Source organism: Strix uralensis, chromosome 18 (assembly GCF_047716275.1).
Source record: "Strix uralensis isolate ZFMK-TIS-50842 chromosome 18, bStrUra1, whole genome shotgun sequence".
Lineage (NCBI taxonomy): Eukaryota > Metazoa > Chordata > Aves > Strigiformes > Strigidae > Strix > Strix uralensis.
Window position 1 is genome coordinate 11,013,537 of NC_133989.1, and position 15,135 is coordinate 11,028,671.

Below are 15,135 nucleotides of genomic sequence, written 5' to 3' on the forward strand. Positions count from 1 at the left end.
CGGGGGCCACCCCCTGACTTTGCTGGGGAGGGAGGATTGTTTTGGGGGCTGCTGCCTATGGGGGAAGGCAGGGAGGAGGCAGGGCAGGGCATAGTGCTTCCCAGCCTTACCCCTCCTGCACACCCTTGGGAGCAGGACATCACAACACCAAAGGATTCATTTTCATTTCACAGTTCCCAGAAAATCATTCCTTCCACTATATTCAGGCAGCCAGGTACCAGTTTGGCCATGCTCCCTCCCAGTGCTCTTGGGCGAAACGTGCCTCAGTTTCCCCACTTGAACCAGCTCTCCCGAACCTTGCCTTGTTTCCAACCTCATCAGCTCCAGCATGGATGGAGATGGGAGCAACACATGGAGGAGCTGCACCTGCACTCAGAGCCCTCTGGCAGCCCAGAGATGCTAGCTGGCTCCCTGCGCCTGCAGAGTCCTCACCTCCACCCTCTCCTGGACCTGCCCCTGCGACACCCATAACCAGGCTGGTTTTACCCCCTCCTGGCACTGGCAGCTAGTCCCATGTGTGGGAAATTATCTCTGGACTGCCAGATTGTTGACGATGGAGCGTGATGAAGCCAAGTGTCATTAAACACAGGCCCAGATGTCCAGGTCACCGTGTCCAGAAAGGTGTCATCTGCCTACATGCGTTTGCCTGCAGACCTCGGGGTGATGCTCATAGTGCCTGGAGAGCAGCAGCTCCAGAAGCCCCAGCACTCTCCGAGCAGCAATTGCGACACAGCTTGCTAATTCTGTAAATAACCCCCAACCATGCCTGCTTTGGTGCAGGAGGGCTTGTCTGGTTTGGCCCGGCACCCCGAGGCTCTGGTACGCAGCGAGGGCTCTGGGGCTCTACTCCAGTACAGGCTACATAAAACCCATTAGGCAGTAATTAATCTTTCTCTCCAAAAGTCACTGAATACCTTTAAAGAGCCATTGCTGCTTCTTTCCATGAAGGTTGCAAGGCAGGCGAGACACTTGCTAGATATTTTAAAGCCAGTATCCATCAATGTAGCTATTTATTACATATCTGCCATATCTAAACCAGTCAAAAAAAAAATCTTAATCTCTGCTGCAAAATATTCCTAAGGAGCCGCAGGGGTTGGAGCTGCCCCGGATTGCCGAGCTGGCAGGCAGGCAGGCAGCAGGAGCCTCCACTGCTGACTCGCCTATTGAAGTGATGCCTGCACGTTTCCGTGGGAGCCCCGCCACGAGCGGGGACGGGCTGCGATTTCACCCACACCACGGCCACTGCTGCCACCATCCTCTCCTGTGACCCCCGGCGCCCACCGCCCTGCGCTGCCCACCCCAGCCGGGGAGATGGAGCTGCCCCGGGAGTGATGCTGCTGGCAGGAGCCCATGTGATGCTGGGCTAGTGCTGCTCGCTCCCTCGTCCCTCTCCCGCTCGCTCGCAGGCTGTCATGGCGACTCCCAATAATGTTACTCCCACCAACTGCAGCTGGTGGCCCATCTCGGCGCTGGAGAACGACGCAGGGAAATCCACGGAGGGGGAGGAAAATCAGGACCCGACAGACCCCGCTCTCAAATCCCAGGACAGATTGGTTTTGTACCACTGGACCCAGTCCTTCAGCTCGCAAAAGGTAAAAAAATAATCGCTCGGCTGGGTTCCTGGGGAAGAATCACCTCCAGTCCCCAGGGCATCCCCTTGCCTCGGGAGGATGGATGCACTCGTGGGGAGAGCGAGGGGCTCGTCCCCTGGGCTGGTGGGGGCAGCAGTGTGTGGCTGGGCAGCCCTTTTGTACCTGAGGTTCTGCGTTTTAACAGCATCTGCCTGGGGAGGCGATGGGGGGGGGCTCAGCCAAATCCTGCTTTTGCTTTGGGATCGCGGCTTGCACCGGGAGCCGCCTCGGCTTTGTGTTCGCTCACAGCCCCACTCTGGCATGGCCAGGAGCACAGACAAAGGCTGAGCCAGGCCCTGGGACCACCCTGCTGCCAGGAGAGGGGGAGGCAGCCCCCGAGCCAGGCTCCTTCCAAGGAGCAGACCCCAGCACGCAGCGACGATTTAACCCTGACATTGCAGCAGTGCCCTGGAAATCCTATTCCCAAAGTGCCCCAGCTCCATGCAAGGCTCATGGAGCTAAACAGTGAGAAATCACATTTTCCAGACAATAGTAAATGCTCATTTTTCAGCACAGCGGCTGTATAGCAAACTCGACCTTCTCCTCCCAGCCCCAACCCCCCCCCCCTGTCATTCCCATGCCATTAATATTACATGGGGAATGGGATATTCAGAGGGGTGGTGGGGACACAAAGTTCCCCGGGTGCAAGGGTGCCCTCGAGCCCCGCAGCCCAGTGGGGAGGCCGGAGGCAGAGACGCCCATTCCTACTTGCAGGCACAAAGGAAGGGGAGGATGCCCAATGCAGCAGGGTGGCTGCACATGGTCTGCCGTTGGCAGCAGGTGACTAATGGGCTTCTGGTCCGCACCAGCGAGGGATGCTCGTGCCCAGCTCACTGTTACCTTTTGTCCTGCTCGTTTGGTTGCCGACAGCAGGGAGGCAGTGGTTAAGGCACTTCTTGTACAGGGTTTCCTACAACCAGCCTCACCTTTGTGGGGCTGGGGACAGGGCAGGGCACACCTAGAGCCACAGCACCGCTGCTACGTCAGCTCCGGCACCGCTTCAGGCTTTGCTTTTGAGGTCACTTGCAAGGGAACAGCGTTTGCTGGAAGGCAGATGAGCACAAGCTGGCTTGATGGACATCACAGGGCGGGGAGTGGCAGGGGCTGCATGGGACCCCCCTGCACAAGAGTTTTTCTCAGAGCCGCCTGCGGGCGAAGCTTTTCCTGCTCTGCTCCGGGAGTTGCTTGGAACCACCCTCCACTACACTGGGGCTGTTTGTGGGAGGGATCCTGAGCTCCCACCAGGATCTCGCCCTCCCTACAAAGGGATTTTTGGAGTTTTACAGCCAGCGTTGGATTTTTACACAAGATGCCTCATGGTAGCTGTGCTGGTTCCTCGGGGACCCGCTGGGGGGTCCAGGCACATTCCATAACCCCAGCTGGGACCCCTCCTTGGGGTTACCCTGGGAGCTGAGACCTCCTGTCTGGCAGCTGCCTCCTGCTAGGCCTTCGGCCTTGGCTCTTAATAGTAGAACAGGGAAGCACAGGGAGTTTGGGGACAGATGCCCTGGGTGGTCCTGCCCAGGGTTTATCCATCAGCTGAGAGGAAAAGGCTGAGAGCAAGTTGCAGTTGAGGGACACAGGCTTTCTTTGTCTGACTTTAAAAGAAAAAATTCATTTGCCAACCCTGTAAATAATTAATGACTAATTCCCCAGGGACTCTGAAGTACTCAGAGAAATGCTTATATTTGTTAAGTTGTATTTTTAGCCGCTGCTAGTTGGAGGAAAACAAAAGCTTTTCCCTCATTCAGTGGTTCTGTAAAACGTGGCTGTTTCACATCCCCTGAGGGAGGGGTTTTTTTTCGCCTGTTTGACATACTTAGTTCATAACAGTCAGGATTTTATAACCCAGAAGCCTAAAATGCCATCCCTGGGTGCATATTCAACACCATCTCAAGCACAGAGCAAAGCAGCAGGATCAGCCCTGAGGGCTGTCTGTGGGCAATGGGGATGGGGATGATGCCCCACACCCAGTCCTGCTCCTGCCTCCTCCTGCCCCCCAGGCCCCTGGCCTCAGCTTTCCCACCCATGGGACAGGTGGGTGCCACCCCAGCGGTGCCACTCGCCGGCCTGGTGCTGAAGGAGGGCAGCGGCAGGGGAAGGCAGCAGGTTTGACACAAGAGGTGTGAAGGTGGTGGGTGATGTCCCCGGGCTGGTGGCAGCATGGAGCAGGAGAGATGCTGTGTGGAGGCTGCTTGAAACCCTCCATGAAACAGAACCTTTTCCCTGCTCAAAACATGCCCAGCAAAGCCATTGCCCACCCCCAAGCATGGAACGTACCTGAGTTAGCATCCAGGCCTCCTTCAGCCAGGCTATAGCACCCACTGGGTGCAAGACATAGCATTGCTGCAACCTCTGCTTCCTCCTCTTCTTCTTCCTCCTCCTCCTCCTCCCAGTGTGCTGGGCTATGCTGGGACCCACAGCAGCACCGCTGATTCCCCCCCGCTGGGGAGCTGTCAACCTCTCTCCACCTGCTGCCAAGGGGTGGGCTTGCAGCTCGCCAGCACCCCAGCCCCTCCACCTGTCACACTGGCCACCAGCGACCAGAGCGAGGATGGTCCATGATCCAGCAAAGTTAGGGTGGGCTTGGGTCTCCTTCATTTGCTGGGAAGGGAAATCCTCACTTGGCTGCCTGGATTTTGCAGCTGCTCCATGCCAAGAGCTGCTTGGCTTCTGGCAGGACAAGCATCTGTCATGGCACATTGCTGTGCTTAAGAGGCAGGGGAGGGCCAGGAAGTGTGATGGGTGGTGGTGGGACTCTTGGGGTGCTTCGAGGGCTCTTGGGGCCAGCTTGGTGCATGAGGCTGAGCCCTTTCTCCCTGGCCTCTTGCCCCAGGTGCGGCTGGTGATCGCGGAGAAGGGGCTGCCCTGCGAGGAGCGGGACGTCAGCATGCCTCTGATGGAGCACAAGGAGCCCTGGTTCATGCGCCTCAACCTGGGGGAGGAGGTGCCCGTCATCATCCACAGGGACAACATCATCAGTGACTACAACCAGATCATCGACTACATGGAGAAGAACTTCACTGGAGGTAAGGGGGAGGGCTGTGTCTCAGGGAAAACTTGGGTCTAATTCAGATACTGTTTGCCAAATGCACTCACTTTGTCCTGTAAAGTTTCAGCTTTATCCCAGAAGAGCAGCAAGCCACCAGCCTTCCCCAGACTTTTAAATTTTCCCATGAAAATAAAGGATTTCCAGCAGAAACCCCCAAATGTCTCTTGGAAGTGCTGCTAGGGGACTCTGGGCTCCCCCTTTTTCAGCTTTGTTGGCCACAATCCCAAACTGGACCATTTCCCTCTGTCCCTGTGGTGCATGGTGACATCTCACCAGAGCTGTGGCTGGGGCACAACCCATGGGAATGCTTCTGGGTTTAGTCACCTTTGTACTTTGGCCTTGTGTAATGGTGTAAAAACCCCAGTAACTCCCTGTAAGAAGCCTCACTGAGAGAAGGTGGGTTTGAGCTGGGTGCTGCTGCCCCTCTCCCCTTCCTTGATGAGCCCTGTGCCACCAGCCGTGGGCAGGGGACCCTGCCATCCCTGGTGCCACAGAGAAAACTGCCTCTTTAAAGTCAAACAAAGCCAGCAGTGCTGGGGACCATGGGAGGATGATGTGACACAAACCCAGAGGAAGGGACAACCAGGAGAGAGAAGCTCGTATTCCCCCCAGAGCAGGGCTGCAGTCAGCAGCCAGCCAAGCCCAGCGCACCAGGATGCTGAGGCGGCACTCGAAGGTGGCTGTTTGCACGGGCACTGCGGCAAGCAGCCTCTTCCCGGCATCTCATGTCCCTTCACCCTCATTTCCCCAAACCTGCAGGCTGTCAGGCTGGGATGCTCCACTGAGGAGGCTTCAAAGCTGAGCAGGGAGCTCGGGCTGTGCCATCACGATGTTTGCCCCAGCATCCATCCCCCTTGCAACAGAGACATCAAAAACATCTCAAAATAGCTCCCGAAGCAAGGGCGTCTTGCCAGCTCAGCTGCTGTCCTCTCCCGGCCCCGCTACGGTGGTGCTGCTCGTCAGAGGCATGGTGCTCGCTCACCGCACCGGCGGGGCAGTGGGACGGGATCGGTCAGGAGGAGCCTGCACCGGCAGCAGGTCCCAGGGAATGGTGGCCCTTTTCCTGCCAAGGGGCAGTGGGGAACATCACTCCTTGTCCCCACACTGCGCAGCAGCTTCACCCGGTCTCTGCGAAGGGCAGGTGGTCCAACATATGTGACAACAGGCTGTCCCCAGCGGGAGGGAGACACAGCTCTGCCCGTGCACTGGGAAATCCTATCGTTGAGATTTTCCAGTCAGGTGCAATTTCTTACCTTTTCACTGAGAAATGGAGAGGGGAAGCTCCAGGGAAGAGCGCTCAGAGCATCACTCCCTGCTGCATGCTCTGCCCCAAGCCATCGCCCACCAATGCTAGCTGGAAAAAGCATTAGGATGCCACAGCCCGAGGGGAATCCCCCACCTTGCAGAAAGATGCAGAGCTTCAAAATGCCTTTATAAGAAGGTATATACACCGAGTTATGTTTTCCCCTGGGCTGGGAGCATGGCCTTTTACAGGTGCTTACACACACCCTGAGGGTCAGCTATCACCAAAGGGTGGTGTGATGAACAATGTTTTCCTTTCCCCAGAAAGCAGTGAATAGTGCCAATAACCTTTGGGGGTGCTTCTCACTAGGTCAAGGCCCAGCAGTGCCAAGAAATCACTGATGGGTTGGCTGGTGGCAGTGCATCTCAGAGCCTGGGTGAGGGGCTCCTCCCAGGGCTGCGCCCCCAGCCCCATCCTGCAGAGCCTCCCCTCATCCCACTTTTGCACGGCCCATCACTTGCTGACTATATACAACAGCAGCCCATACATACAGGTCTGCCATGGCATGCAAAGGCAGGGCGAGCATGATCCCACCAAAAAGCCTCCCTGGGATGTGCTGAAGGACACGGGCCAGCAGCCAGCACGCCGCTATTTCATTGTGGTTGCTCTGTCTCGCTGCCGGACAGGGCAGTCACTCTGGATATGCTGGTTTCCAGCCTTGGCCCCAGCCTGTCGAGTGCTGGCCAGGAGCCCTGTGGAAGGAGCACACATGCTATAGGTCAGTTATTATTATTTCATTCAGCCGGTCGCTTTTCTCAGATGGAAAATCCCCGCTTGGAGAGCTGGAGTTGGGGCAGCATGGGCAGCGAGCAGCCTGTGGGCAGGGAGGAGCTACCGAAACCTCCCCTCACTCAGGGGACGGTAATGCTGATGCCCATCGGTCAGAAGAAGTTTATGGAACCTACCAGCCGAGACAGCCCCGAATCAGAGCTGTTAGGAGGTTTGCAATACAGGAGCTCCCAAAATTTCCGTGGCTCCTGTCCAGCCGCAGGTGCCAGCAGGCGTGATGCTGCCTGGCCCAGGGCAGAGTGAAGTGCGTCCATGCCGGGCGGGCATCACCAGGCTGTGCCCACAGCCTCGCTCCTGCCGCCGGCAGCGGGGCCGGGCAGAACTGTCATTTCAGGCCTTTAATTAAGGAGCCGTGTTGGCTACATCTGCCAAAGTCTTTCTGCCGATGCACCTTAACTCAGCCTGAGACACCAGCATACGGTGAGCCCTGCACTGCAGACAGCGTGTGGGCAACAGGGTGTACCAAGCCTGGTGGTAAATTTACTCACTACCTATTAACTGCTACCTGAAAACGCCATAAACATTTATGATCCCATAAAAAAAATGGACTTGATATTCTTGGGGGAGACAAGAGCAACATTTCGCTCCTTGTGGTGTCATCTGCTGTGTATTTTGAGCTGAAAGTGTAATAAAAAGAGCAGGATACAAACTGCCATCTGCAAAAGATTAATAAAACTCAACAAGGCGAGGGAGGTGCTGAGCCGGCCAGGGTGAGGGATGCTCCTGCAGCTGAGGCACCGGCTAAGCGCAGAGGGAAGATGCACCAGGCTCCTTCTTTGGTCATCTACCTCTTGATTACCCATTTTGAATGGGATCTTCAGGGAAGCCCAAGAAAACTAGGTGCCTCACTGCCACTGGTGTAACGAGTGCGTAACTCAGGAGATCCCAAACTCAAATCTCCATGTTTTAGCTCTTTTCTGCAGAATAGGAAGATTTTGTTCCCCTTCTAAAAGATGTGAAACCACAGTGTACAAATTCAGGGGCCACAGAGATGAAGGGCTTGCTACCCTGAGCTCCTGGGGACACAGGGGCTGCGGGGCTGGGTACTGACATGCGTACACATCCCCGTGGTCCTGTGGGCTTGCCTGTCTCTGGGCACGGGCTGGACGCACTCCTGGCCGGGACAGGCAGTGGGGAGGGGGCAGAGACAAGCATGGGCTATGGTTTTGAGTCCCTGCTCAGAGTTACCTCAAGCCAGGACTGCGCACTGGTGTCCCACACAGGCTAATGAGCCACTCATGAGCATCCCCTTAACCGCTTTCGCTTTGCCCTCGCAGAAAACGTCACGCAGCTGATCCCCGAGCCGGGCAGCCTGCTGCACTCGCGGGTGCTGCAGTACCGGGAGCTGCTGGACTCGCTCCCCATGGATGCCTACACGCACGGCTGCATCCTGCACCCCGAGCTCACCACCGACTCCATGATCCCAAAGTACGCGACCGCTGAGATCCGCAGTAAGTCACCTCTCCAGCGGGGCTGCCCAGGGCTGCCGCCAGCACGACAGCTCTCCCAGCCCTTGCTTTAGGCTCAGTTTGGCTCCGCAGCCCCGCCAGCCACCCTGCTCTTGCTCATCTCTGCTTTCCACCAATGCAGGCAGGGACAGAGCTGGGAAATGGCAAAACACAGCTAATCTGGGAGCTGCAGGTACCCTGCAGAGGCTTCCTAACCCCAGGGGGTGTCTGGGCTCCCACAGGCCAAGCACACTTCTCGCCCAGCTCTTTTTGAGGCACATGAATTTTCTCCCTCTCCTGCACGTCCCCTCTCCCTCCAATAGCTCTAAGGGCAAAGGTGGAAGAGTACAGCCAGATTGAGTTGCAGATAGTGGATGAATCGGCATGACTGTGTACCTGACCTTCAAGCGCTCATGAAACATTGACAATGCTTAATATAACTCAATGGCAAGGATTGCTCCTGGACAGAGTCCCTTGCCAGAGAAGTGACCTTGTTGGGAGGGCACTGGCATGCCCCACATCTCTCCCCTCCTTTAGGCCCCAAGCAGTGCATGTAGCAAACACCATTCCCCCTGCACTGTCCCCTCAGCTGCCTGGGTCACAGACGGTCCTTCTGAGATGGGCTGCATTCAGGCACAAAGAGAAACAGGCTGTTCCTGAGGTGTATCTCATGGTCTGCCTTGTCTCTGCTGGCACCCTGCACAGGCGGCTGTTTCCATGTCACCAAGTGTCACCTCCACCTCAAGATCTTGGGCAGATGTAGGGTGCAGAGCCCGTCGTCTCCCCAAAGGGTCCTTCTACAATGGCTTCAGACCCCGTCTGCCTTGCATCACCTACCCAGCACTCTGCCAAAGTCCTTAAAAATATCTCCCAGTCCAAACCTCCTTGCTGGTGGCATTTTTCCCAAGCCATTGCAAAGGAGGGGCTATGGGCAGGACGGTGCCCCAGTGCTGGTGGTGCCCTTCCACCCCAGCACATCCCCAGCACATTCACCCAGGTGATGACTCGGCTGCCCTGTTGCAGTGGGTGCCAAGGCAAATCCATGTAGCTGTGTCCCAAGCAGAGGGTGAACCAAGGGCCAGGATCTCCCAAGGGGAACAAAACCAGGGTGATATCCAGGTTTCCCTCTGAGTTACAGCCCCAGGAGCACTGGCTTGGAGCCTTAGTGAGCATGAGCTTCAGGGCTCATGGTGGAAAACAGGGACTTTCACCATTTTGTGTCAGCATACAGCCTGCTGCTGACTGCCTCCCTGGCCAGCCCTGGCACCTCCCACACCCATGCATTAGCATAGCCAAGCCCTTCTTGGAGGGAACAAGGAGGGAGAGACAGATGGTCCCTGGCAGGAAGAGATTAGCCCAGCTTCGGGTAATTTATGTTGTCCCTAAGGTGTTACTCTGCATCTCGTATTCTCTTCTTCCATTTACTCTGCTCTTTCCCCCCATTAGCTCCCTTACACAAAGCCCTTTGCATCCTCCCCATGCGCTGGGAAGGAGGAGGGTGGGCATCTCTCCCATGCTCATGATGGTCTCCACACTACCAAATTGCACCCCCAGACACTGAGCCAGGGCAGGACAGCTTCATTTGGGAGGGAGCATCCCCTCCTGTGCCGCTCTGCACACACACCCACGCGTGGCAGCTGGCTCAGACATCCCAAAGGATCGATGGGATGCTGGGGATGGAGCTGCAGGAACCAGGTTATGCAGAAGCTCAGGGAAGTTCTTAAAACAGTAAGACACAGAGAGAGACAGAGATATGCTGGCACCTCCAGTATGAATTCAGCAGAGGAATGAAGAGCTGAAACCCCCCCTGAAACCCACTCACCATGGCCAGGGAGGGGGATCTGCCGTACCCCACAGCCAGTGCTGCCATGCCATGAGCAGATGCCACATGCCCTTAGGAGGATGTGCAATGTCCCAGCCACCTGCCCATATGGCAGCAGGGCAGGAGCAAACCATGAATATTGGCCTATTTTAGCTCTCCAGGGTGTTTTCTTGGTGCCCACAATGCTATTTTGCATGCAGAATGAGGTGCTTTGCTGCTGGATGCAAGGTCATCCTGATGCCTGCCAAACACAGCCCCCCCAGCCCCTCTGTCTCTCTCCCCCCAGGACATTTAGCTAACGCCAGCACGGAGCTGATGAAGCTGGACCACGAAGAGGAGCCGCAGCTATCAGAGCCCTACCTCTCCAAGCAGAAGAAGCTCATGGTAAGTGGGTCAAAGACACGCACACCTCTGGCATTGGGGGGACATGACCCACAGATCTGCCATGGGCACCTGCTGCCTCGTGTCCCTGCACAGTTGCAGGGACACTTGTCCATCCATCCGTCCATCCATCCCCCATCCTAACCCCGCTCTCCACCCAGGCCAAGATCCTGGAGCATGACAATGTAAACTACTTGAAGAAGATCCTTGGTGAACTGGGGATGGTGCTAGACCAGATTGAGGCCGAGCTGGAGAAGAGGAAACTGGAGTACCAAGGTAGGCACTGGGCTGCATTATGGGGTGTTTTTTCATACGAGGCTGAGGTGGAACACCGGCAACAGCCGATGCCTTCACACCTGATGAATCCCCCACGGTACAACCACCAGTGTGTCATTGCAGCCGTGGTCTTACTAACCCCTGGCAAACAACCCCTGCTCCTGGGAGCCTCTGCACCCCTTGCCACAGGGGACAGCAGGACCGCTGTCCTCATGGCTGCTCTGTGGGAGCTCCAAAGTTATCCCAGGGCGGTGGCAGGTCCCCTCCGGCCCAGCGAGGGGCTGCCAGTGACTGATTCCCTGGCTGATTCAGGAAGAAGCAGGCTGGCCCCCAGTTGTTGCACCATGAGGAGCCCAGACTGACAGACGCAGGGCTGGGGACGTGTCCTGCAGCCAAGCCCCCCCTTGGGTCTTGGCTGCAGGACCCGCAGGACAGGTCTGCGGCACATCCCAGTGGAGTGTGGGTAGGGAAACCTGATGGGAATTTGAGGGGCCCTGGAGGGGTGGGAGCCTTTACAGGACCTGCGTCAAAGGCCAGCAGGTGGGAGAGAGCGACACCAGCCATCCCCGACATCAAATACATACTGCTGGGTGCCTGCCAAGAGCCACCCTGATGCCCTGGCAGACAGGGATGCATGGGCACAGCTGGGCATCCTTATCTTGCCGTCACCCCAGGATGACGCCGTCATCCTCTCATCCCCACTGCCAGCGGCCTCCTAACCCCGGCCCCGGGACGGCTGGTAGCTGCCAGTACCATGGTGCCAGATCCAAAGCAGAACCCAGACGCAGTTAATCAGGGGATGACCCCACAGCTGCCCCTGCCCTTGGGGCCGGCCTCAGCCACGGGGAGCCATGCGTCATGCTCGGGGCAGCACTGAAGGGCCCTTGGAGGTGCCAAGGTTGGACCCTGCAGGGCACCAGGTTGGGGATTTGCTGAGAGCCCTGCTGCATTCACAGCAGCACCCTGTGTTGCCTTAATTGCCTCCAGTGAACACCCTCATTAATTGTTCTGAGAGCTGGGCTAGCTCAGCAGAGTTCAGCCTAATGAGGTGCCCTGGGAGGATGTCCCAGGCACTTGGAGCAGAGGGGTGGCTGCTGCCAGCGCCCAAGTGCTCCCCTGCCTTCGGTCCTTGGGTGCTGCTCCTGCCCTCTGCTTCGGGCACCTGAACTCCCCCCACCATGACCACAGCCAGGTCAGGATCTCAACAGCGGGCACAAGCACCAGCCCTTTGGCAACTTCCCAGGAGCCGCAGTGCAGTAGCTCTCCTCCCACGCAGCCCAGGCTGCCAGCCCAACGCGCAGCGATGCAGGCAGGGCAGGGCAGGCAGGAGGAGGGTGGAAGATGCAGCAGGAGCACAGGGCAACCCCCTGCCACAGGCACCCCATTTGGCTGGGACAGGCTGGTCCAAATTGGGGCTGCTGCGGATGCAAAGAGGGCGAGTTGCCCTCGTCTGCGCTTCTGCCCCACCTTGGCACTGGGCAGGGGTGCAGAGGGCTGGGGCACCTCACAGCTGGGTCCAGACCTCAGCAGCAAGGTGCAAGTCCAGAGCCAGGAGGGGTAGGACTGGATCACGGCTCTCTCCCAAAGTCACCATCCTCACATGCGCTTTGTCCTTTCCCTGCAGCGGTGCCTGGGAGCGAGGCAGCCACCTCAGCCCCATTTCCTTACCTCTGAGCTGAAGCACCGTCAGGGTCCCCGTAGCACCCAGGAGGCTCTGGCTGCAGCACCCTCACAATTCATTAGTCACTGAAAACATTTATTGACTAATTAGGCACAGGCAATCTGTCCACTTGGGCTGTGCCTCTAGCAGGATTAGGCAGGCTGCCAAGCGGCTACAAATGAGGGTTGCTAATTACCAGTAATTCCCCTGGCCTGGCCCTGCAGGCAGCCCTGCAGCCCCAGCGCCTGTGCAGGGGTGCCATAAAGGTGCCACTCTCTCCCTCCCAAATACAACAGCCAGAGGGCAAATGGAAGAGCCCCAGAATTAAGGATTTGGTGCAAAGCCAGGGGCTCAGCCTTTGTGCCCTTCTGCCGTTCTTCCTTACTATCCTGGCCTGAGCCTGCTTCTTCCAGCCTAAAAACAGCTTGGTTTATTCCTGGACATCTCTCTGGTGAGGTTATTTCCAGGGTCACCTCTTATCAGGGGTTGTCAATGCTTTGGTGCCTTTCCTCACACCCAGCATTCACACCGAGCTCTGGCTCTTGGCACAGATGTGCTGCAGTTTTGGGTCCTGGAGCAGGGTCCCTGCTGCAGGAGAGGGGACAGAGGCAGGACCTCCCCGACAGCACACAGGGAGAGCAGCCAGGCCGGGCCAGCAAATGTGTTTGATTCCTGAGGATTTCTTACATCCCTGAAATAGGACAAGTTAACATGACACTCCTGAAACAGTTCCCAGTGCAGCCAAGGACAAACGCTGCTGCTGTCCCCGAGCACAAACACAGCAGAAGGGGTCACTGCACCACATCTTCCTTCAAGGGAGGCCAAGGGCCCTTTGCCAGGGACCTCCTGGGTATGGGAGAATAACATCTCCTGTTGCTCTTGACTTGGGAGAGAGGCAACAGAGACGTTCTGCCGACAGCAATTTGTACCTTCATGTGGGCTATAAATGATCGCTTCACATTCTCAGCTTGGTGGCCCCACATATCCTCCATCACGTAACCTGGTAGATGTGGTCTGATCTCTTGGGACATCAGAGAGTTGAGAGAAAACACCCCAGGTGTAATACAAATGCTCCTGCCTTTGTGGATCTTTTGAGCAAGCCTTTAGGTGGCCACCCAAGGGTTTCTTCTTACTCTACTTGCTCTGTCGCTTCTCTCTCCAGGGCAGAAGTGTGAACTTTGGCTCTGTGGATGCGTCTTTACTTTGGCTGATGTCTTGTTAGGAGCTACCCTGCACCGCCTCAAGTTTCTAGGACTCTCTAAGAAATACTGGGAAGATGGCAGCAGACCTAACCTACAGTCCTTCTTCGACAGGATACAAAAACGCTTTGCCTTCAGGAAAGTTTTGGGAGATATACATACCACGCTTCTCTCTGCAGTGGTACCCAACGCCTTCAGGCTGGTCAAGCGGAAACCTCCCTCCTTCTTCGGAGCCTCCTTCCTGATGGGATCTCTGGGGGGAATGGGGTATTTTGCCTATTGGTACTTAAAGAAAAAATACATCTAGTGCTGGCTGCTTGGTGTTTAGTTTGGTGTCTCTGTGCTGTGTGAAATTATGATGAAGCCTCAGTAACTGTAATGAAATTTGAAGCAAGGTAATGAATAATTATGTTGTTTAATGTAACATTCCGTAGTCTAGAAGTAGAAACGTATACTGCAAGGAAATAAGACAACAACAACAACAAAAAAATGCATCAACTTGTAAATGCCTTTTTTAGGTTTAAGTATTCAACTCCAGCGAGAGGCTCAGGGGTTCACGGGCTCAGCCGTGCCCACCGGGAAGCGACGCCGCCTCCGGCACCAGCCAGCTCCAGTGGGAGAGACGGGAACCCCAGGAAGTTTCCCAACACCCAAGTTAACTAATGGGACTCAGATACTTGGTCCTGTACGTTTGTGTTTCCAAATTGTTCACCGGCCACATTTCACACATGCAGGTAGTGGGGACTTTCTTCTTCTAGAAGGCGTTGTGTTGTTGTGCTTGGAGGCTTTCCTGAGAGCAGGGTGCAGTAGCTGGTCACAGTCAAGGTGGATTTGTGTTCTTCAAATATCCATTTTTTAAATTATTTTCATTAAAAGGAATATTTTTTATTGAGCTGCTCTTAGAATGTATCCACTTTCTACGTCTGGTTTTGGTGGGCTTTTTTTTAAAGAATTTAACGTCTGTCTTTAACTGCCGCACTTTTTTCCTGAGATAAATCATTTTGACTTCCATCCTGAATTTTAGCACATGAAGGAGATTATTGTTTTAAGCCTTTTGGCTCTGTCTCTTGAGTTTTCCTTCACGGATTTGCAAAGCATCTTTCACTGACTGAGCGTATCTGGACTCTGAAAAAAGTACGACCATTTTCAGAACTTTTCAGCACTTTCCTGAAGGCACTTTGGCTTTCTCTTCCATCGGGGGCTCTTTTCTGTCATTTCCTCGCTGTGTGTTTTCTTAGAGACACTTTGCACAGAATCACATTGATGACTTTCTTGTGCCTTTTGCATGTTGGAAAGAATAATGGGCCTCACTGCTACTCATGCTTTGAAAACTGAGATCCTCAATAAACCATATGGGAGGAGTAACTGCTTCACATTTCTAAATGTGTTCAACATCCTTCTAGTCTTACCTCAAAGCATGCCAAAGGGCAGAGGGATGTGCAGGTGGTTTGTGCTTTTTCTCATGTACTGCATTGGTATAAAACTCTCATGGAAACAATATGTATTCCTCTTCTGAGGCACTCATTTCTGTAAGCGCTCAGCCTGCTCGGATCTCCTCTGGCTGGTTTTCCAAG

At 55.6% G+C, this 15,135-nt stretch overlaps 1 protein-coding gene across 1 annotated transcript; it reads left to right on the top strand.

The window, feature by feature from the left end:
• Nucleotides 1–1,129: 1,129 nt before the first annotated feature.
• On the top strand, nt 1,130–14,926 carry GDAP1L1 (ganglioside induced differentiation associated protein 1 like 1). The gene is made up of 6 exons (XM_074888035.1): nt 1,130–1,592; nt 4,468–4,660; nt 8,053–8,226; nt 10,332–10,429; nt 10,588–10,702; nt 13,525–14,926. Exons 1-6 carry the CDS (start codon nt 1,413–1,415, stop codon nt 13,866–13,868), a joined length of 1,104 nt encoding a protein of 367 aa, XP_074744136.1. The 5' UTR covers nt 1,130–1,412; the 3' UTR covers nt 13,869–14,926.
• Nucleotides 14,927–15,135: the final 209 nt, after the last annotated feature.

What these genes read in the sequence shown, in the direction of transcription:
- GDAP1L1 (XM_074888035.1), top strand. Translation starts at nt 1,413, where the DNA reads ATGGCGACTCCCAATAATGTTACTCCCACCAACTGCAGCTGGTGGCCC. An exon ending in GGAGAAGAACTTCACTGGAG is followed by an intron (nt 4,661 to 8,052) that starts GTAAGGGGGAGG and finishes TTGCCCTCGCAG; the next exon opens with AAAACGTCACGCAGCTGATC. An exon ending in CCAAGCAGAAGAAGCTCATG is followed by an intron (nt 10,430 to 10,587) that starts GTAAGTGGGTCA and finishes CTCTCCACCCAG; the next exon opens with GCCAAGATCCTGGAGCATGA.